Source organism: Bos mutus, chromosome 8 (genome assembly GCF_027580195.1).
Source record: "Bos mutus isolate GX-2022 chromosome 8, NWIPB_WYAK_1.1, whole genome shotgun sequence".
In the NCBI taxonomy this organism is placed as follows: Eukaryota; Metazoa; Chordata; class Mammalia; order Artiodactyla; family Bovidae; genus Bos; species Bos mutus.
In genome coordinates this window covers 17,427,949-17,451,207 of record NC_091624.1, presented here as the reverse complement: position 1 = coordinate 17,451,207, position 23,259 = coordinate 17,427,949, and the positions used below count along the sequence as shown (strand labels likewise).

Below are 23,259 nucleotides of genomic sequence, written 5' to 3'. Positions count from 1 at the left end.
TTTTTGATTGGGTCATTTATTTTTCTGGAATTGAGCTGTAGGAGTTGCTTGTATATTTTTGAGATTAGTTGTTTGTCAGTTGCTTCATTTGCTATTATTTTCTCCCATTCTGAAGGCTGTCTTTTCACCTTGCTAATAGTTTCCTTTGTTGTGCAGAAGCTTTTAAGGTTAGTTAGGTCCCATTTGTTTATTTTTGCTTTTATTTCCAATATTCTGGGAGGTGGGTCATAGAGGATCCTGCTGTGATGTATGTCGGAGAGTGTTTTGCCTATATTCTCCTCTAGGAGTTTTATAGTTTCTGGTCTTACGTTGAGATCTTTAATCCATTTTGAGTTTATTTTTGTGTATGGTGTTAGAAAGGGTTCTAGTTTCATTCTTTTACAAGTGGTTGACCAGTTTTCCCAGCACCACTTGTTAAAGAGATTATCTTTAATCCATTGTATATTCTTGCCTCCTTTGTCAAAGATAAGGTGACCATATGTGCGTGGATTTATCTCTGGGCTTTCTATTTTGTTCCATTGATCAATATTTCTGTCTTTGTGCCAGTACCATACTATCTTGATGACTGTGGCTTTGTAGTAGAGCCTGAAGTCAGGTAGGTTGATTCCTTCAGTTCCATTCTTCTTTCTGAAGATAGCTTTGGCTATTTGAGTTTTTTTGTATTTCCATACAAATTGTGAAATTATTTGTTCTAGCTCTGTGAAGAATACCGTTGGTAGCTTGATAGGGATTGCGTTGAATCTATAAATTGCTTTGGGTAGTATACTCATTTTCACTATATTGATTCTTCCAATCCATGAACAAGGTATATTTCTCCATCTATTAGTGTCCTCTTTGATTTCTTTCACCAGTGTTTTATAGTTTTCTATATATAGGTCTTTAGTTTCTTTAGGTAGATATATTCCTAAGTATTTTATTCTTTCCATTGCAATGGTGAATGGAATTGTTTCCTTAATTTCTCTTTCTTTTTCTCATTATTAGTGTATAGGAATGCAAGGGATTTCTGTGTGTTGATTTTATATCCTGCAACTTTACTATAATCATTGATTAGGTCTAGTAATTTTCTGGTGGAGTCTTTAGGGTTTTCTATGTAGAGGATCATGTCATCTGCAAACAGAGTTTTACTTCTTCTTTTCCAATTTGGATTCCTGTTATTTCTTTTTCTGCTCTGATTGCTGTGGCCAAAACTTCCAAAACTATGTTGAATAGTAATGGTGAAAGTGGGCACCCTTGTCTTGTTCCTGACTTTAGAGGAAATGCTTTCAATTTTTCACCATTGAGGATAATGTTTGCTGTGGGTTTGTCATATATAGCTTTTATTATGTTGAGGTATGTTCCTTCTATTCCTGCTTTCTGGAGAGTTTTTGTCATAAATGGATGTTGAATTTTGTCAAAGGCTTTCTCTGCACCTATTGAGATAATCATATGGTTTTTATTTTTCAATTTGTTAATGTGGTGTATTACATTGATTGATTTGTGGATATTGAAGAATCCTTGCATCCCTGGGATAAAGCCCATTTGGTCATGGTGTATGATCTTTTTAATGTGTTGTTGGATTCTGATTGCTAGAATTTTGTTAAGGATTTTTGCATCTATGTTCATCAGTGATATTGGCCTGTAGTTTTCTTTTTTTGTGGGATCTTTGTCAGGTTTTGGTATCAGGGTGATGGTGGCCTCATAGAATGAGTTTGGAAGTTTACCTTCCTCTGCAATTTTCTGGAAGAGTTTGAGCAGGATAGGTGTTAGCTCTTCTCTAAATTTTTGGTAGAATTCAGCTGTGAAGCCGTCTGGACCTGGGCTTTTGTTTGCTGGAAGATTTTTGATTACAGTTTCAATTTCCGTGCTTGTGATGGGTCTGTTAAGATTTTCTATTTCTTCCTGGTCCAGTTTTGGAAAGTTGTAGTTTTCTAAGAATTTGTCCATTTCTTCCACGTTGTCCATTTTATTGGCATATAATTGTTGATAGTAGTCTCTTATGATCCTTTGTATTTCTGTGTTGTCTGTTGTGATCTCTCCATTTTTATTTCTAATTTTATTGATGTGATTTTTCTCCCTTTGTTTCTTGATGAGTCTGGCTAATGGTTTGCCAATTTTATTTATCCTTTCAAAGAACCAGCTTTTGGCTTTGTTGATTTTTGCTATGGTCTCTTTTGTTTCTTTTGCATTTATTTCTGCCCTAATTTTTAAGATTTCTTTCCTTCTACTAACCCTGGGGTTCTTCATTTCTTCCTTTTCTAGTTGCTTTAGGTGTAGAATTAGGTTATTTATTTGACTTTTTTCTTGTTTCTTGAGGTATGACTGTATTGCTATGAACTTTCCCCTTAGGACTGCTTTTACAGTGTCCTGCAGGTTTTGGGTTGTTGTGTTTTCATTTTCATTCGTTTCTATGCATATTTTGATTTCTTTTTTGATTTCTTCTGTGATTTGTTGGTTATTCAGCAGCTACAGTTGATTTTTAAAGTATTATTTAAGCCTAGAGAAATCTTATAGATAACTCTGTCAGCATAGATACTTCTGGCTAAAACCATACCTATGAGATGCTTAGAAGGAAAACAGAATATGTTATTTAAATTTATATCTTAGAAAGAATCAAATCACTGTAGAGATCATTTTTTTTTTCCAGTATTCTCTGCAGTAGAGGTCATCTGTGGTGGTTGTACTTCAGATGTCTAAGGCAAAATCTCTTCATATGTGCCCTCTTCTTCCAGTCATTAAATTTTGAGATGCTTTTTTTTTTTTTTTTGGTAATAGCTTTACTGAAGTACATTTTACACACTATACAATTCATCCATTTAAAGTGTTCAGTTCAGTGGTTTTTAGCACAGAGATGTGCTGCTGTTACCACAGTCGATATTAGAGCGTTTTTATCACCCCAAAATAAACCTCATACCCATTAGCATTCCCTTCATGTTTTTTCACATTCCACTTAACTGTAGGCAACCAGTGATCTACTTTATACCTATAAATTTGTCTATTCTAATATTTCATGTAAGTGAAGTCTTAAGCCTTGGACCAGTGGGGAAGTCCTCCCCAAAAAAATCTTTTTAGAAAATGATTTTTTTTAGAACTGCATTGTGGACAGTATATGTGGTTATTATATAACTGTATGTTATTGTTTGATATTTGTTGAGACTTCATTTTTATTGTTATTGATGAGATTTTGTAATTATTATTTGTATGTGTGAAAAGTAAATGTATTCTTTATTTTGAAGGCATAGGGAGTCTACCTTTATCTACATATATACTTGTTCGTTATGTTTCAGATATATAGTTACATTTTCCTTGTCTCATCTATTAATTTTCTTTTTTTCAGAGGGAAGTATGTTTAATTTATCTTTTCTTCTCCTCTTGTTTTTTTTCTTCCATTTTTTTCCTCCCTCCTGTCTTTTTTTCCTCCTTTCCTTTCTTCCATAGCCCAAGCAAGTTGAACATTCTTTGAATGTTCTGTCCTCGTGGCGGGGGTCCCAGTTTCTTTCAAGGAGGACTTATTTTACTTTTCCCACTTTCAAGTCCTTTGTGATTGTTAAAACTCAAGTCTCAGAGGAAAGAAACTTGTGCCAACTGAGACTCTTGGTATGGGGAAGGCACATGGGCTTTGGAATTAGACATGTTAAAATCTAGGCTTCACAATTTTGAGTAAGTCATTTATGTTTCTCAGGCTAGAATTATACATAACCCAGGGGATATATTTTGACATTATGTACAGTCATATTATAAATACGATGCATTATGTATCATTGATTAGTCTCAATGTTAATTTATTTTAAATGCTTTAAAGTTGAATATGAATATATTACAGAATAGAATCCAAAATTCACATACATTTTTAAGATAAAAAATGACATATTTGGCTTGTCTTTGGTTGTTGTTTTGGCTATTGGGATATTTGTATATTGGGATATATTTGGCTATTGGGATTCCCTGATAGCTCAGTTGGTAAAGAATCCTGCAGTGCAGGAGACCCCAGTTCAATTCCTGGATCAGGAAGATCTGCTGGAGAAGGGATAGGATACCCACTCCAGTATTCTTGGGCTTCTGTTGTGGCTCAGCTGGTAAAGAATCCGCCTGCAATGCAGGAGACCTGGGTTTGATCTGTGGGTTGGGAACATCCCCTGGAGAAGGGAAAGGCTACCTACTCCAGTATTCTAGTCTGGAGAATTCCATGGACTATATATCTGTGGGGATGCAAAGAGTTGGACATGACTAAGTGACTGTCATTTCACTTGGTTATTTTGGCCAAGTTTACTTTCTCCCACCAGAGACAACTTGAGAAAAGTTTCAGAAGTATGAAATATCTTTTGGTTCCTCAGTGTAAGACATTATGTGAAATAGTGTAATTGTGAAATAAAAGAAAAGGAGACTGAGTGGTCAAGAATGATTAAAACTGAAAAGGCTGTTGAATTTTGAAATTAAGAGGTATTTGATAACCCTGGTAAAAGTAGTTTCAATGGACTGTTAGAGAATAGAAAACTATTTTTAATAGACTAGGTGAATAAGAGGAAGTAAAGACATAGAGTATGAACTACTTTAAAGGCATTTAGAGTTGAAACAAAAACAACTTGGGAGAGCAGTTTAGCAATATCTGACGAAGTTGGAGATTTATGTATCTTGTAAATTAGTAATTCCATTTCTGGTTGTAACCTATTTGAGTCTTTCAAGGTATACAGTACAGAGCACAGCTCTATCAGGATCTCTTAAAAAATGTTTTAGCAAAGAATAATTTACAAAAAACTTAGGAATGAGCTCCTTTAAAAATTAAAAAAAAAAATCAACTTTACTGTAGGAAAAGGAGTACGTCAAGGCTGTATATCGTCACCCTGCTTATTTAACTTATATGCAGAGTACGTCATGAGAAACGCTGGGCTGGAAGAAGCACAAGCTGGAATCAAGATTGCTGGGAGAACTATCAATAACCTCCGATATGCAGATGACACCACCCTTATGGCAGAAAGTGAAGAGGAACTCAAAAGCCTCTTGATGAAAGTGGAAGTGGAGAGTGAAAAAGTTGGCTTAAAGCTCAACATTCAGAAGACGAAGATCATGGCATCTGGTCCCATCGCTTCATGGGAAATAGATGGGAAAACAGTGGAAACAATGTCAGACTTTATTTTTGGGGGCTCCACAATCACTGCAGATGGTGACTGCAGCCATGAAATTAAAAGACGCTTACTCCTTGGAAGGAAAGTTATGACCAACCTAGATAGCATATTCAAAAGCAGAAACGTTACTTTGCCAACAAAGGTCCATCTAGTCAAGGCTATGGTTTTTCCTGTGGTCATGTATGGATGTGAGAGTTGGACTATGAAGAAAGCTGAGCACCGAAGAACTGATGCTTTTGAACTGTGGTGTTGGAGAAGACTCTTGAGAGTCCCTTGGACTGCAAGGAGATCCAACCAGTCCATCCTAAAGGAGATCAGTCCTGGGTGTTCTTTGGAAGGAATGATGCTGAAGCTGAAACTCCAGTACTTCGGCCACCTCATGCAAAGAGTTGACTCATTGGAAAAGACTCTGATGCTGGGAGGGATTGGGGGCAGGAGGAGAAGGGGACGACAGGATGAGATGGCTGGATGGCATCACCGACTCAATGGACATGAGTTTGGGTGAACTCCGGGAGTTGGTGATGGACAGGGAGGCCTGGCATGCTGTGATTCATGGGGTTGCAAAGAGTTGGACACGACTGAGCGACTGAACTGAACTGAATTTGCATAATAAAATACACTCATTCTAGAGTTATAGTAAATTTGTATACCACTACAACCAAGATATGGAATGTTTCCATTACTTGGATAGGTTGCTTGTGCTCTACTCAAGTAAATCCCAACCACCACCCATGATGAAATAATACAGTATGCATCTTTGGTGTCTGGCTTCTTTTGCTCAGCAGAAGGTTTTTGAGATTTACCCATGTTGTTGCATATTCGTTTTTATTGCTAAGTAGCATTATATTCCATAGTTTGTTTATCTAAGGAGAGTAAAAAGTTGGCTTTAAACTCAACATTCAGAAAACTAAGATCAGGGCATTTGGTCCCATCACTTCATGGCAAATAGATGGGGAAACAGTGGAAACAATGACAGATTTTATTTTTGGGGGCTTCAAAATCATTGCAGATGGTGACTGTAGCCATAAAATTAAAAGACACTTACTCCTTGGAAGAAAAGTTATGACCAACCTAAATAGCATATTAAAAAGCAGAGACATTACTTTGCCAACAGTGGTGCGTGTAGTCAAAGCTGTGGTTTTTCCAGTAGTCATATATGAATGTGAGAGTTGGACTATGAAGAAAGCTGAGCTCCAAAGAATTGATGCTTTTGAACTGTGATGTTGGAGAAGACTGTTGAGAGTCCCTTGGACAGCAAGGAGATCCATCCTGTCCATCCTAAAGGAAATCAGTCCTGAATGTTCATTGGAAGGACTGATGCTGAAGCTGAAACTCCAATATTTTGGTCGCCTGATGCAAAGAACTGACTCATTTGAAAAGACCCTGATGCTGGGAAAGATGGAAGGTGGGAGGAGAAGGGGATGACAGAGGGTGAAATGGTTGGATGGCATCATCAACTCAGTGGACCTGAGTTTGAGTAAACTCCAAGAGTTGGTGATGGACAGGGATACCTGGCATGCTGCAGTTCATGGGGTCGCAAAGAGTCAGACACAACTGAGTGACTGAACTGAACTGTATTATCTATTAATGGATTTTGGATTATTTCCAACTTTTGATTATTTGACTAAGGTTGTTATGAATAAAGCTGCTATGAATATGTTTACTTTGTGTGGAGATATGTTTTCATTTCTCTTGGATAGATAATAGAATTATTGGGTCATATGGAAAGTTTATGTTTAACTTTTTAAAAAATTTATCTTTAATTGAGGTAATGTTGGTTTATAACACACAAGTTTCGCATGTACATTGTAGTTCTAGTAGTGCAGAGACTACAGCTGTATGCTTACCATCAAAAGTTTACTTTAGGGAATTCCCTGGTGATTCAGTGGTTAGGACTCTGTGCTTCCACTGCTGGGGCCTGAGTTCAATCCCTGGTGGGGAACTAAGAGCTCACCAGCTGTGCAGTATAGCAAAAAAAATTTTTTTTAATTAAAAAAAAATATTTTCCATCTGTCACCATACAGTTGATTTCCTTTACTCATTTTTCCATCCTGCTTTGTCAGCTTTGTCTATCTTTTCAAAGAAACAGCTCTTAGTTTGATCTTTTCCATTGTCTTTTGAGTGTCTGTTTTGTTTCCATTCTGATTTTTATTATTTCCTTCTTTCTACTTATTTGTTCTTCAACTTTCTTTTGGTGCAAGGTTAGATTGTATATCTGAGATTTTTCTTGTTCCTTGCAGTAGGCCTTTAGTGCTATAAACTTCATTCTTCGTACCACTTTTGTATCATCCCATAGATTTTGGTGTATTGCATATTTATTTTCATTTATCTTCAGGTAGTTTTTGATTTCTCCTTTGATTTCTTCATTGACCCATAGTTGTTAAGTAACATGTTGTGTAGTCTCCACATATTTGTGACTCTGTCCATTTTCTTCTGGTAGTTTATTTCTAGTTTTATACCATTATGGTTGAAAAAGATTCTTGATCTGATTTCAGCCTTCTTAAATTTACTGAGACTTGTGTCCCAACATATGGTCTATCCTTGAGAAAATTCTGTGTGCAGTTGAGAAGAATATGTATTTTGCTGTGTTTGGATGGACTGCTCTATGCAAATCTATCAAATCTATCTGATTTAATGTTTCATTTAAGGCTGCTGTTTCCTTATTGACTTTGTGTCTAGATGATCTATCCAGTGATGTAAGTGGTGTATTAGAGTCCCCTACTATTATTGTGTTGTTATCAATTTCTCCCTTTCAGTTCAGTTCAATTCAGTTCAGTTCAGTCGCTCAGTTGTATCCGACTCTTTGCGACCCCATGAATCGCAGCACGCCAGGCCTCGCTGTCCATCACCAACTCCCGGAGTTCACTTCAGACTCACATCTATTGAGTCAGTGATGCCATCCAGCCATCTCATCCTGTCGTCCCCTTCTCCTCCTGCCCCCAGTCCCTCCCAGCATGAGAGTCTTTTCCAATGAGTCAACTTTTCGCATGAGGTGGCCAAAGTACTGGAGTTTCAGCTTTAGCATCATTCCTTCCAAAGAAATCCCAGGGCTGATCACCTTCAGAATAGACTGGTTGGATCTCCTTGCAGTCCAGTGGACTCTCAAGAGTCTTCTCCAACACCACAGTTCAAAAGCATCAATTCTTTGGCACTCAGCCTTCCTCATAGTCCAACTCTCACATCCAGTGACCACTGGAAAAACCATAGCCTTGACTAGATGGACCTTTGTTGGCAAAGTAATGTCTCTGCTTTTCAACATGCTATCTAGGTTGGTCATAACTTTTCTTCCAAGGAGTAAGCATCTTTTAATTTCATGGCTGCAGTCACCATCTGCAGTGATTTTGGAGCCCCAAAAATAAAGTCTGACACTGTTTCCACTGTTTCCCCATTTATTTCCCATGAAGTGATGGGACCAGATGCTATGATCTTCGTTTTCTGAATGTTGAGTTTTAAGCCAACTTTTTCACTCTCCTCTTTCACTTTCATCAAGAGGCTTTTTATTTCCTCTTCACTTTCTGCCATAAGGGTGTTTCTCCCTTTAGGTCTGTTAATGGCTTTATATATTTTGGTGTTCCTATGTTAGGTGCATATATAATATTAATAACTGTTAATGTCCTCTTGATGCGTTGTCATCTTTATCATCAAATACTGTCCATCTGTGTCTCTTGTTAAATTTTTTGACTTGAAGTCTGTTTTGTCTGATATGAGTATGACTACACTTGTTTTTCTTTTGGCTGCTGTTTCTGAAGTATCATCTTTCATCCCTTCACTTGAAACCTATGTTTGTCTTTACAGTTGAGGTAAGTCTTCTAGAGCACATATAGTTGGGTCTTGTTTAATTCATCCAGCTACTTTGTCTTTTGATTGGTAAATTCATTTATGTTTAGTGTGATTGTGGATAGATGAGGACTTGTACTACTATTTTATCTTTTGTTTTTTGATTGCTCTGTATCTCCATTGTTTCTTTTCCTTGTGTTTCTGTCTACCGTTTTGTGTGGTGGTTTTCTATGATGTTCTTCTCAGTTTCTTCTTTTTCTCTGTTTCATGTCTAGATTTATGTTTTGTGGTTCACATGAAATCATAGATAATACCACATCATAAATAATCCTTTTCCATGGATAGCATTTTATTTTCATTTACTTATGTAAGTTCTATTCTTTTTTCTTCTCCTTTTTTGTTTTTGTCATCTCAGATTTCCATTTTATGTTGTGACTTTGTTACCATATTGTAATAGCTGTAGTTATTTTTCTTCTCCCTCTGCCCTTTAACCCCAATGCTATATTAAATTTTAAAAAAGTATTTTGGTATTGAGTCGCAATTTTCTGATTCTGTTTGTTACCTTACTGAAAATATTGTGTGCTTTTACCTGTTTATTTCTTAAATTTCTTATAAAGCAGCTCTAGTGTTAAACTCTCCAAGTTTTTGTCTGGGAACAAACAAAACCAAATGATAACTTTGCTGGATAGAGTATTCTTGGCTGACAGTTTTTACCTTACAGTATTTTGAGAATGTCATTTTACTTCCTCCTGGCCTATAGTTTCTGCTGAGAAATCTACTGATAGCCTAATGAGGGTTCCTTTGTAGGTTACTATTCTTTTTAAAAAATTATTTCTTTGACTTTTGACAATTTTAATATAATATGTCTTTGAGAAGGTCTTTTTGCACTGAGGTAGTTGGGTATTTTTTCATGGATTTAAATATCCACTTCTTTCTCCAACTTTTGGAAGTTCTCAGCTATTAATTTTTTTTAAAAAAGGTAAGTTGCTCCCTTCTTCCTCTCTTTTCTTTCTGGATTACCGATTACCCTAATGTTGCCCTTGCTAAGAGTCAGATCTCTCTCATAGAATTTTCCTATTTTTAAAATATCTTGAGTCTCTTTCATCTTCTGCTTCTATCATTTCTAGATTTTTATCTTCAAGCTCACTAATGCTCTCTTCCTCATGATTTGCTCTATTTCCAGTGCTTTCTAACACATTCTTCTGTCTCATTTAGTGTGTTCTTCGGCTCCCGAATTTTTGTTTGGTTCTGTTAATAGAGTGGATTATACTAATTTATTTTTTTAAATGTTGTATAAACCTTTGATTTCTGTCATAAACCCCACTTTGTCATGATGTATCTTTTTTGTGCATTGCCAGATTCAATTTGTTAATATTTTTCAAGTATATTTTTTTCCATTGTGTTCATGAAGTATATTTTCTTTGTAATCTGTATGGTTTTGTATCACCGTAAGACTAAGCTTATTAAATAGGTTGAGAAATGTTCAATTCTTTACTCTCTGAAAGAGTTTAGGTAGATTTGGCATTATTTTAGGCATTTGATATAGGACAGTTCACATTATCTGTTTAATTTGTGTTCATTTTGGTAAGTTGTATTTTTCACTCATTTCTTAAGTGCCATTTAAACTTTTGATTTTATTAACATGAAATTGTTAATAGTAGTTCTTTGTTATCCTTTATGTATCTATAGTGATGTCTTCAGTTTCATTTCTGGTATTGATCATCTGTATCTTTATCTCTCGTTTCAAATTGGTCTAACTAGAGGTTTATTAGTTTCATCAGTTTGTTTGAAAAATTTGGCCTTTGCTTCCTTGTTTTCTGCTTTTTAAAATTTTATTGACATATAATTGACTTACAGTGTTGTCATTTTTTACATGTACAACAGAGTGATTTATATATATATATATTCATATATTATTACAGCAGCCCACCGGGCCTCCCTGTCCATTACCAACTGCCGGAGTCTACCCAAACCCCATGTCCATTGAGTCAGTGATGCCATCCAGCCATCTCATCCTCTGTCGTCCCCTTCTCCTCCTGCCCTCAGTCTTTCCCAGCATCAGGGTCTCTTCAAATGAGTCAGCTCTTCGCATCAGGTGGCCAAAGTATTGGAGTTTCAGCTTCAACATCAGTCCTTCCAATGAACACCGAGGACTGATCTCCTTTAGGATGGACTGGTTGGATCTCATTGCAGTCCAAGGGACTCTCAAGAGTCTTCTCCAACACTATAGTTCAAAAGCATCAATTCTTCTGCGCTCAGCTTTCTTTGTAGTCCAACTCTCACATCCATACATGACCACTGGAAAAACAATAGCCTTGACTAGACGGACCTTTGTTGGCAAAGTAATGTCTCTGCTTTTTAATATGCTCTCTAGGTTGGTCATAACTTTCCTTCCAAGTAGTAAGCATCTTTTAATTTCATGGCTGCAACCACCATCTGCAGGGATCTTGGAGCTCCCCAAAATGAAATCTGTCACTGTTTCCGCTGTTTCCCCATCAATTTGCCATGAAGTGATGGGACGAAATGCCATGATCTTAGTTTTCTGAATGTTGAGTTTTAAGCCAACTTTTTCACTCTGCTCTTTCACTTTCATCAAGAGGCTCTTTAGTTCTTCTTTGTTTTCTGCCATAAGGGTGGTATCATCTCTACATATCCTATATACAAAGAGAACTGGGCACTTTTTCAGTCTTTTCTGGATATTCTGGCATGTTTGTTTATTTTCAATTTTTTCCCCAGCTTTTTTGGCATATTGATACGAACTTTTAATGGTAGTTTCTCTAACTCCATAATGGAATTTGTTGGTATTTTTACTAAGATTGTATTTGGTTTATAGATTATCTTAGGGAGGTAGTTACATTACACAGGGACAAAAGCTAGAGACAGGAGAAAGGACAGAGTCCTGAGATTTTCTAATATTTAGAGAAGGAAGATCCAGAGTGAGAAACTGGGAAGAAGCTGCTAAAAACCAGGAGATGGTATTAAAGGGATGGTCAGTTATGCTGAATACTTTTGAGAGGTGTCTTCAGGTCAGTCAGAGCCCTGGAGGAGGAAATGGAAACCCACTCCAGTATTCTTGCCTGGAGAATTCCATGGACAGGGAAGACTGGTGGGCTGCAGTCCATGGGGTCACAAAGAATCGGACATGGCTGTGTGACTAACACTTTATTACTTACTATTGGGATAGTATATTGTTGAATACAATATCATGTATTATTGAATACATGAATGAGGGACAATGGTATTAAGCTTTTTGGGGGATACAAATGGACACATAAACTTTGACTAAGACAGAGACTGTTTCTTCAAGATGTTATTGTCTAAAAAGAAATACAAAGCACTATGCTTTTAAACTTCATGAGAATAGGGACCAAGTTTGTTTTATTCATAACTGTATCCCTAGCATTGTGTCTGGTGCCTATAGTAGATTTTTAATATATATTTGTTGACTGACTGATAAATGGCCAAAATGTTCTTTCATAGGTCTCTCTGTATTTAATTCAGTTCAGTTCAGTCACTCAGTCGTGTCCAACTCTCTGCGACCCCATGAATCGCAGCACACCAGGCCTCCCTGTCCATCACCAACTCACAGAGTTTACCCAAACTCATGTCCATCAAGTCGGTGATGCCATCCAGCCATTTCATCCTCTGTTGTCTCCTCCTCCTGCCCCTAATCCCTCCCAGCATCAGGGTCTTTTCCAGTGAGTCAACTCTTTGCATGAGGTGGCTGAAGTATTGGAGTTTCAGCTTCAACATCAGTCCTTCGAATGAACACCCAGGACTGATATCCTTTAGGATGGACTGGTTAGATCTCCTTGCAGACCAAGGGACTCTCAAGAGTCTTCTCCAACACCACAGTTCAAAAGCACCAATTCTTCGGTGCTCAGCTTTCTTCACAGTCCAACTCTCACATCCATACATGACCGCTGGAAAAACCATAGGCTTGACTAGATGGACCTTTGTTGGCAAAGTAATGTCTCTGTTTTTTAATATGCTGTCTAGGTTGGTCATAACTTTCCTTCCAAGGAGTAAGCATCTTTTTATTTCATGGCTGCAGTCACCATCTGCAGTGATTTTGGAGCCCCCAAAAATTAAGTCTGACACTGTTTGCACTGTTTCCCCATCTATTTGCCATGAAGTGATGGGACCAGATGCCATGATCTTCGTTTTCTGTATGTTGAGCATTAAGCCAACTTTTTCACTCTCCTCTTTCACTTTCATCAAGAGGCTCTTTAGTTCCTCTTCACTTTCTGCCATAAGGGTGGTGTCATCTGCATATCTGAGGTTATTGATATTTCTCCCAGCAATCTTGATTCCAGCTTGTGCTTCTTCCAGCCCAGTGTTTCTCATGATGTACTCTGCATATAAGTTAAATAAGCAGGGTGACAATATACAGCCTTGATGTACTCCTTTACCTATTTGGAACCAGTCTGTTGTTCCATGTCCAGTTCTAACTGTTGCTTCCTGACCTGCATATAGGTTTCTCAAGAGGCAGGTCAAGGTGGTCTGGTATTCCCATCTCTTTCAGAATTTTCCACAGTTTATTGTGATCCACACAGTCAAAAGCTTTGGCATAGTCACTTATTTATCTAAGTCTATACTACTAGGTGAACAATTTGCTTGCCCAGCTTACTGAAGAGATTTATAAAAATGAGGATCTGAAGATTTGACAGTCGTTCAGGTTAGTAATTATTAGTGTCTGAGTGAATGATATCACCAAAGAAGTATAGAGTGACAGAAAACCTGGTTGAATGTACCATATTCTAGAAGCTTCTTATAGGGCAACATTATTTTCATTAGAGGGTGCTGGAGAACGTTTAATGGAATAGACACCTTACAGTTACACTGCAAAGGATGTTTGAATTTGGGCAGATAGAGACAGGAAAAGTATGTTCTGGGTGAAGAGAAAGATTAAATTTGCAAATTTTGCTTATACAGATGTATTATAATAGTCTTTGAATTATTCATGTGATTAGAAATTGTGTTTTTTCATTGTACTCTATTCTTATTGCTATGCACTATAGAGGATGTAAAAGTATATGAGTCCTATTTGTGCCTTTGAAGAACTTATATTTTAAATCACATTTTTCTGGGCATATTTTGAAATGATACAATATTAGATATAAAGAATGTGGAAGAGCTTCAAACAATTTCTTTACTGGAATTAAGTTATATTTTAGAATATGTTTAAATATCAGAGTATCTTTAAAGTTTTTAGACTCTTTGGTTTCCTTCCCTTTTTAAGTTAGAGACTGTGAGTCAAATGCTGTTTAATTTAGGTAATATGCTGTTTCTTTTAATAACTTGCTGAGTAGGGAGAGTTTTATGTTTTATTTGTAGAAGAATAAGGGTTCATTTCATTTGTCACCATTACATTTGTGTCACCTTGCTGAATCAAGCCCTAAGAAGAGGCTGAATTCACAGAAATCTGTCCATGAACCTCATAAGTCTATCTCAGCAGTAATTTCTGATGTCAACAGTATTCCTCAGCTGAGTGATGAGTCTACTGGGAGTGGAAATTCTATTAAAACTTGACTTTGAAAAATACTTAACTATAGTTCACATTCTCAGGAATTACTTTAGTTCCTGACACTCTTTTTTTCTGGATTTTATAAAAATACATTGCTCTTTTCCAGACAGTGGACCCTTGTTTAATCTGAACTCTTTTGCATTTTCCTGACAGTCCATGAAGTCAAGCTATGACCAGAATAATTATCGTAGTACATGTCATTGTAACTGTTTATTCTAAAGAATAATTTTATCTAAAGAAATTCTTCTGGATCTTAACCAGTAATGACATAAACTCGGATGTTAACATTGTATTTGGAGTCTTCTCATTCTATATTCTCTCTAGGTGATCACATTCATATTTATGCCTTTACCTTTTACTTGTGTCATAATGACTCCAAATCCATTTCTTAACATTTCTGGGCAAGTGTCTATTATTGCACTTACTCCATTGCTGTTGTATTATTACTAATTTACTTATCTGTCTGACTAGTCTGTAAGATCTTTGAGGTCCGGGATTACACTCAACATTCCTTTCGCAGTCAAGTTTAATGCACAAAGCCTGTTGGTTTTAGGCTTTGTTAGTGCTTGCTATTGTAGTTCGTATTTGCCTTTCTAGAATGTGATCCTTTTGGGGGTCTCAGTTTAAGCCTGAGTTGTACTCCTGGGCAGCTCCATCTTGCTTGACTTTGAACTCCAATCTGTCTTCCTAGTATCAAGCAGCAGGCTGCTCAGCTCTTTGGCCTCCCAGCTGTTGTTCTCTCCTTAAAAGAAAATGCCAAGATAAATGTGAAGTTCACTTTGTTCAACTTCCTTTCTTTTAGGGATCATAATCCCACCAGGTTGCACCTGTATTGGTTGTACTCCAGTGCCTTTTAACAGTTGTTTTATGTATTTATGTCTTTTATATTGATTCTGTTGGGATACTAGTCTGATATAAGCTATTTAGTCATGGTTGGTCTGGAGTTTATGTACATGAGTAAAAGTGTTCATTTTTATTGAGGTCAAAGTGGCATAGCAAATTCAGTTATTTAAAATTGTACAATCAGTGGCGTTTAGTACATTCACAATGCTATGTGTGTGTGCGTTTTTTTAAAATTAATGTCAATGATAGTATTTTAGAGCTTTTGTTCTTTGTCGCATTTTCGTCTAACAATATATCTCAAGAATTTTTCCATATGACTTTATTATTTATTACTTTTAACAATTACACAGTGTTTATTTTACTTATACATTCTTCTGTAATGGGCACCTACTTTGTCTCCAGCTCCCTACTACCTAAAGTATATTGCAGATACTAGGAATTTACTCTTGATTCCATTGTCCTTAAGAAAGCTGATTATGTAGGTACCTCTTGTGAATATTTAATTCCCAGAAATACCTAGTTTGATTCATTATCTGCGATCTGCTGGAGGAATTGACTTTTGAAAATTCATAGACTTTTGGGAACCTTTCTGAATCGTAAAGTTCTCCCAGATTCATTTTGGTACCAGGATAATTTCTTGAGCAAATCTAAATATCTCTGAACATTGTATATTTTGCCAGATAATAGGTTGGTACCTCTCTCCATTCTTCCTCCCGCTATCTCAATTTATATATGGGAAATTTTGGATGGCTAAAGACTTAGTACATTCCCTCCTACTGGCACTATCTATACTTTACTGGAAGACTGTGACTTCAGATAGTGGTAGACTACAGTATATTTAGTGACTGAAGTCAAAATCTGAGTGTTCCAAACTACTTTACCACTTATTAGCTCTGTGACTTTGAACAAGTTACTTAACATGTCAGAACCTGAGTTCTACATCTTTATGATGAGAGTAATGATAGATTAGTTTTTGGATTACATTTAAAGAGAATAAAGTAATACAAACACATTATCACACAGCTCTAGCACGTGTTAAGTGCATAGTAGTAATAGCTATTATTGGTCATTTGGTGTATATTATTTTGTCTTCTTATTTCCTTTTGTTACTAAATGTATTTTTGTTGTTGTTGTTTATGCTGCTCATTTGGCACTCACAATGTGGTATCTTTTATTATTAAGGAGTTGTGTTCTTTTCCATTAGTTAAGCGTAAAGTTATAGAGAACAGATTTTTTTTCCCTAGAATCTAGCTTAATTTGCTTCTCCTGAAGATTAAATTAAGAATGCATTTTGAACACAGAACTTCAGTATAGAAAATAGGGAATTCAAGAAAGTACTAGAGTCACAGAGCTGAAGACTATCATAACTGAACTAAGACATTTACTAGAGGGGTACAACAGCAGACTAGATGGAAGCAAAAAGGATCAGTGAACTTAACCACCAGGCAGTAGACCTCACCCATTGAGAGCTGCAAAAAGGAAGGAGAACAAAAGAAAGTGAAGATAACTTAGGGAATTTATGGAGCAATCTCAGGACTAACATTCACGTAACAGGGCTCCCAGAAGGAGATAGGAGAGAGGAAGGGGCAGAAGAATTATTTGAAGAAATAATGCCTGAAAACTTCCCTAATTTGGGGAAGGAAACAGACATGCAGATCCAGGAAGCCGAGAGCATTCTACACAAGAGGACCCCAAAGAGACCTTCACCAAGACATATTATAATTATTCTTTTTAAAAATATTAATTGATTTATGGTTGCACTGGGTCTTCATTGCTGTGTGCAGGCTTTCTCTAGTTGTGGCGAGTGGGGGCTACTCTTGATTGCAGTGTGTGGGCTTCTCATTGAGATGGCTTCTCTTGTTGTGGAGCATGGGCCCTAGAGCACGCTGGCTTCAGTATTTTGTGACACATGGGCTTAGTTGTTCCGTGGCATGTGCAGCTTGCGTGTGGGATCTTCCTGGACCAAGGATTGAAACCCGTGTACCCTGGATTTGCAGGCAGCTTCTGCAGTGGACCACCACTTCAGTGGACCACCAGGGAAGTGAACGTTATAATTAAAATGTCAACAGTTTAAGGCAAAAAGATTCTTAAAAGCAGCAAGAGAAAAACAATGTGTTATGTATAAATAAACCCCCAGAAGACTATGAGCAGATTTTTCCAGCAGAAACTTTTCAGGCCAGAAGGGAGTAGCATGATATATTCAAATTACTGAGGGGAAAAAATTCCAGTCTAGATTACTCTACCTGGCAGAGTTACATTAAAAATTAGAGGAGAGTTAAAGAATTTTTCCAGACAAGCAAAAGTTAAAGGAGTACATCACCACTACATTGGCCTTACAAGAAGTGTTAAAGGGACTTCTTTAAGTTGAAAGAAAAGGATGCTAATTAGTAACCACAAAACATGAAAATATGAATCTCACTGGTAAAGAATAATAAATATATAGGAAAGATAGTAGCTTAATCACTTATAAAGCTAGTATGAATCTTAAAAAATAAAAGTAGTAGAACCATAACTACAACAATGAGTGAATACATACAAGATAAAAAGATGTAAAATATAATATCAAAAACATAAAAAACATGGAGGGGAAGGGTAAAAGTATAAAGCTTTAAAATGCATTTAAGTTGTCAACTTAAAGTAGACTGTTATTTATGTAAGTTGCTGTATGAAAGTCTCATAATAAATACACAAAAGATGATGAGAAAGTAATCTAAGCATTCTAAAGAAAGTCATCAAGCCATAAGAGAAGAGAGCAAGGAATGAAAATACCAGAGAGGAACTACAAAACAGCCAGAAGACAATTAAGTAAATGACAATAAGTAGGGTTGCAAAGAGTAGGACACAACTGAAGCCTTAGCATTCACATACTTATTATTTACTCTAAATTTACTATTTAGAATACATGAAGTGACCGAAGGGAAAAAAGAAAAAAAGTAAGTCCCATTTCTGTGCTGCCTGCAAGAGATTCACTTCAGATGTAAGGAGAGTAACAGACTGAAAGGGAAGGGATGGAAAAATATATTTTCTGCAAAGGAAAGCCCAAAGAAAGTTGGGGTAGCTCTGCTTATATCAGATAAAATAGACTTAAAAAAAAAAGACTAGAAAGAAGGGTAGTAAGTAATGATAAAGGGGTCAGTCTAACAGGATATATAACATTTGCAAATGTTTTGTTGTTGTTCAGTCACTAAGTCTGTCCAATTCTTTTGAGACCCTATGGACTGCAGCATGCCAGACTTCCCTCTCCTTCACTATCTCCCAGAGTTTACTCAAATTTATGTCCATTGGCTGCAGATATTTATGTATCTACATAAATATATAAAGCAAATAATAACAGACCTAAAGATAAATAGGGGGCTTCCCTGGTGGCTCAGACAGTAAAGAATCCACCTGCAATATGGGAGACCTGGGCTCAATCCCTGAGTCAGGAACATTCCCTGGAGAAAAAAATAGCTATCCACTCAAGTATTCTTGCCTGGAGAATTCCATGGACAGAGGAGCCTGGTGGACTTCAGTCCATGGGGTTGTAGTCGGACAGAACTGAGCAACTGACACTTTGTAAAGAGAAACAGACAGCAAAACAGTGATAGTAAGGGACTTATCAAAGTCTCTTCACTTACCATAATGGATAGATTACTAGACAGAAAATCAAGAAGGAAACATTGCCTCAAAGGACTTAACATTGCCTCAGATAGACTTAACTACAATTTAGATAGGACATTCCATCCAAAAGCAACAGAATACATTTTATTTTCATGCACACATGGTATATTATCCAGGGTTCATATGTTAGATCATAAAACAAGTTAATTTAAAAAGATGAAAATCATATCAGGAATCTTTTTCTACCAGAATAGTATGAAACTAGAAATCATTTACAAGAAAAAAACTGGAAACATCACAGAAGTGGGAATTAAACATAATACTATAGAAGAACCAGTGAGTCAATGAAGAAATCAGTGAAGAAAACTTTTTAAAAAGTACCTTGAAACAAAAGTAGAAATACAACATACAAATCTTACGGGATGTAGCAAAAGCAGTTTTAAGAGGCAAGTTCATAGTGATAAATGCCTGCCTCAAGAAATGAGAAAAATCTCAAACAACCTAACTTTATACCTAAAGGAAGTAGAAGAAGAAGAACAAATGAAGCCCAAAGGTAATGGAAGCAAGGACGTAACATAGAGTGGAAATAAATGAAATACAAGCTAAGAGGACAACAGAAGAGATCAGAGTAAGAGATGGTTCTTTGAAAAGATAAACAAGATGAACAAACTTCTAGTTAGACTCACCAAGAAAGAAAAAGAGAGAACTCAAACGGACTCAGTTAGAAACAAAAGAGGACATTACAACTGATACCACAAAAATACAAGGGATTGTAAAAAACTACTGTGTGCACTTATATGCCAACAAAGTGGACAAGCTAGAAGAAATGGATATATTTCTAGAAACATATAACCTACCAAGACTGAATCACAAAGAAAAAGAAAATCTGAACAGACCAATTACTAGTAAGGAGATAGTATCAGAAATCAGGAATCTCCCAACAAAAGTCCAGGACCAGAGAGTTTTGCTGGCGAATTCTACCAGACATTAAAAGAGTTAATACCAATCCTTCTCAAACTCTTCCAAAAATAAAAAAATGATGGAATGCGTCCAAACTCATTTTACAAGGTCAACATTACCCTGAAACCAAAATCAGACAAGGATGCCGCAAGAAAAGAAAATTGCAGGGCAATATCCCTGATGAGCATAGATGCAGAAACCAACAAAATATTAGCAGACCAGGTTCAACAATACATTAAAGAAATTATACACTGTGATCAAGTGGGATTAATTCCAGGGATGCAAGAATGGTTCATCATCTGCAAATGAATCGATATATCACATTAACAAAATGAAGGATAAAAATCATATAATTATCTCAATAGAGGCAGTAAAAGCATTTGACAGAATTCAACGTCCACTTACAATAAAAAACGGTATAGAGGGAATGTACCTCAACATAATAGAGGTTATATATGGCAAGCCCACAGCTAACGTCATAAGTGGGCATTATGCCAGGTGAAAAAATGAGACAAAGACAAATACACTATGATTTCATTTATAAGTGGAATCTAAAATTTAAAACAATCCAAGCTCATAGATACAGAGAACAGATTAGTTGTTGCCAAAAGGCGGGGGGGTGGGGGGGGCGGTAGGGTTGGTGAGGCTTGGTGAAATAGGTTAAAGGGAGTCAAAAGGTCCAAACTTTCAGTTATAAATAAGTCATCAAGTATGTAATGTATAGCATGGTAACTGTTGTAATATTTGAAAGTCATTAAGAGTAGCTCTTAAAAGTTCTCATCACATAAAAAAATTGTATATGTAACTGTGCATGATGAATGTTAACTAGACTTACTGTGGTGGTGATTTCACTTTGTATATAAATATTGAACCATTGTGTTGTATTCCTGAAACTAGTATATTGTTATATGTCAGTTATACTTCAATAAAAAAATGTGTTTTGACTCTTTTCCTCTTTTCACTTTCTCCTCTCAGTTTTGGGAAACAGAAAACATTTGTATTTAAATTCAAAATTGAACTTTTTTTTTCAGATAACCATGATGATTACAAAGACTGCTCTTGTGCCTTTTGCTTGTTTTGAAGATACATTGAGTCGGATGCTGTTTGGCTGGCAGCAGCAGTTTTCACCATGTGAAAAGAAAAGTGAAACAAAATCGTCTTTCAATGGTACTGGTTCATCTACCTCAAAACCTGTAGCTAATGCTTCAGATAAAGTTAAAAAGAAACATAGTAAGAAGACTGAGTAAATTCACTTGATGAGCTTGAGAAAGCAAAAAATTTTCTTTTTCTTATCTACCTGTCAGATTGTGATAAATATTTCTTGTAAATGATGTAAATAAAGATTATAAGGATTGGAGGTGACAAAAAGAAAGAACTTCTTTCTGTTTCAGGGAGACTGTCCCTTTCTGGATTGTAATTTCCTGAGTGTTATTAGTATATCATGTGAAATTGTTTTTCTAAGTTATATATAAAAGATTCTATTGTGATTTTTAAAAGTTTTATATGGATAAAAGAAGGCTGGATTTTTTAAAAATGTTAGAAAAAGTAAACCTATCGTCATTGCAAAATAACAAAAATTAAATTCTTATTGTTTAGATATTTCATAAATTTTAGTTCAGCAAAATTAAACTTTTATTTCACATTACCATTATAATTCCTAGATATGAAAAAAAGTTCTTGTTTAATTTTGAGTACTGGGAAGAATACACTTTACCTAAATCACTTTATATTATGAATGAAAATAAATTACTAGCTTATATCTCAGAAATGAACATTGTATTTTTTTCCCACATTAAATGGAAATATCTGAAATTTAATTGTTTTCTCCTAGCATTTTTCAGTGAGAATAGAATATTAGTCTTAATTTTAACTGTGTTTCATGCCCTTGTTTGTACTATTTCTTTTTTCTCAAAAGAAAATCAGGGGCATAATTTTTAATAAGTTACTAAGTCCATGTTTTGCTTTGTAAGTTTTGAGGAGCTTATATTTTTCTCTCTCCTTAAAACACATTTGTTTTACCTGTGGGAGAAATTCTTCAGAGCATTTCATATATTCGTTTGTTTGTTTGTTAATTTTTTTTATTAAAATTTTTTTTTTTTTTTTTACTTTACAATATTGTATTGGTTCTGCCACACATCAACATGAATCTGCCACGGGCGTACATGAATCTGCCATGGGTGTCGTATATTCTTAAGGATTATTTAAATTAAAAAAAATTACCTTTATGTTTCCTTTCTTATGAGTACTTGTCAGTTTTCTAGTTGAATGTCTCTTACTAGTGTTACATATGTTTGTTATGTTTTAATGTACATGTACATATATTACTAATCTTATTTGACATTAAAACTAGTTACAGCTCTAATGAGAATTGTCCTGGGGCATTTGACAGCAACCAGCTAATTAAGAAGAAACAAACTAAAATCTTGTATGGTAGTAGTCTACTTGAGTAAAGAATGATGACTTTACATTTTGTACCTTATTGGCAAAAATAATTACAATAATAATAAGTAGAAAAGTCATTAAATAATGTTAAACCTTCTTTATTTTATAGTTTAAAATTCCAGTTATAATTTTAAAAACTCTGTGACTGACATGATTTCTTCTGCTAAGACCATGAGCCTGCATAGAGTTAGTATGTATCAGACATTTTTGGATGACATAAAAATATTCAAATCATATTCAGTTTGAAAGTCTTGGTTTTTAAAATAAAAAAAAATAATATAAACACCAGCAGGTACTATACTTTTACTTGCTAAGAAAGTTTTTCTGTGAGGGGGGAGGACCTTTGATAGCTTTGGAATGATCAGAAGTTAATTTTTTAATATTCTGACAAAAGTCATTAAATATTTAAGGGTTCTGTATTATATTTGATACTTTTATAGTTAAAAACTTTTCAGAATTAAAATGTTGCTAATTACTGGCTTAGTTTTGAAGTTTGGGTTTAACTAATTGAAATGTCAGGAATCTTATTTTACACTTGTGTTAAAGATAAACTTATTGCAATAAATTATTTAGTACCAATGGAGTATTATATTATTTTTATTTTTTTTTCTATTTTTCTTGATATAGGAGTTTATAGCTCCTGTGGCCTTTTGGTTGATTTGATATATATCCAAATGTTAGTCCACATGAGATATACAAACTTTATTAATCTTTGCAAGTATCCATAACCTTTAATTCAGGATTTTTAAGAGCTCTACTGGAGGACATGGCTTAGGCCTGAAACCTCCCACTCTTCATGCTGCCTGCAGGAACTTGACTGGATTTGCAAAGCAGATTGTTACATTCCTTACCCAACATATAGCATGAATGAAGCCCGTGGACCTGCTTCACACAGACAGATAGGTAGCACTGAGAAAATTAAGATCTGGTAGGTTTTCTTAAATAAGAGGAGACAAGAAACTGGCAAGAACATGGGCTGGCTTAACTCAGTGATCTCAGCCTCTAGTAAAA

The 23,259-nt window shown here is 35.7% G+C and overlaps 1 protein-coding gene across 1 annotated transcript in view; it reads left to right on the top strand.

Annotated features, from left to right (window-relative positions):
* TMEM38B (transmembrane protein 38B) overlaps window positions 1-22,168 on the top strand; it is a 60,588-nt gene extending 38,420 nt beyond the window's left edge. The window contains exon 6 of the mRNA XM_005895810.2: window positions 20,838-22,168. Within this exon, the coding sequence (XP_005895872.2) occupies window positions 20,838-21,053 (216 nt within the window). The 3' untranslated portion in view covers window positions 21,054-22,168. The remainder of the gene's footprint in view (window positions 1-20,837) is intronic.
* The last annotated feature ends 1,091 nt before the right edge of the window (window positions 22,169-23,259 follow it).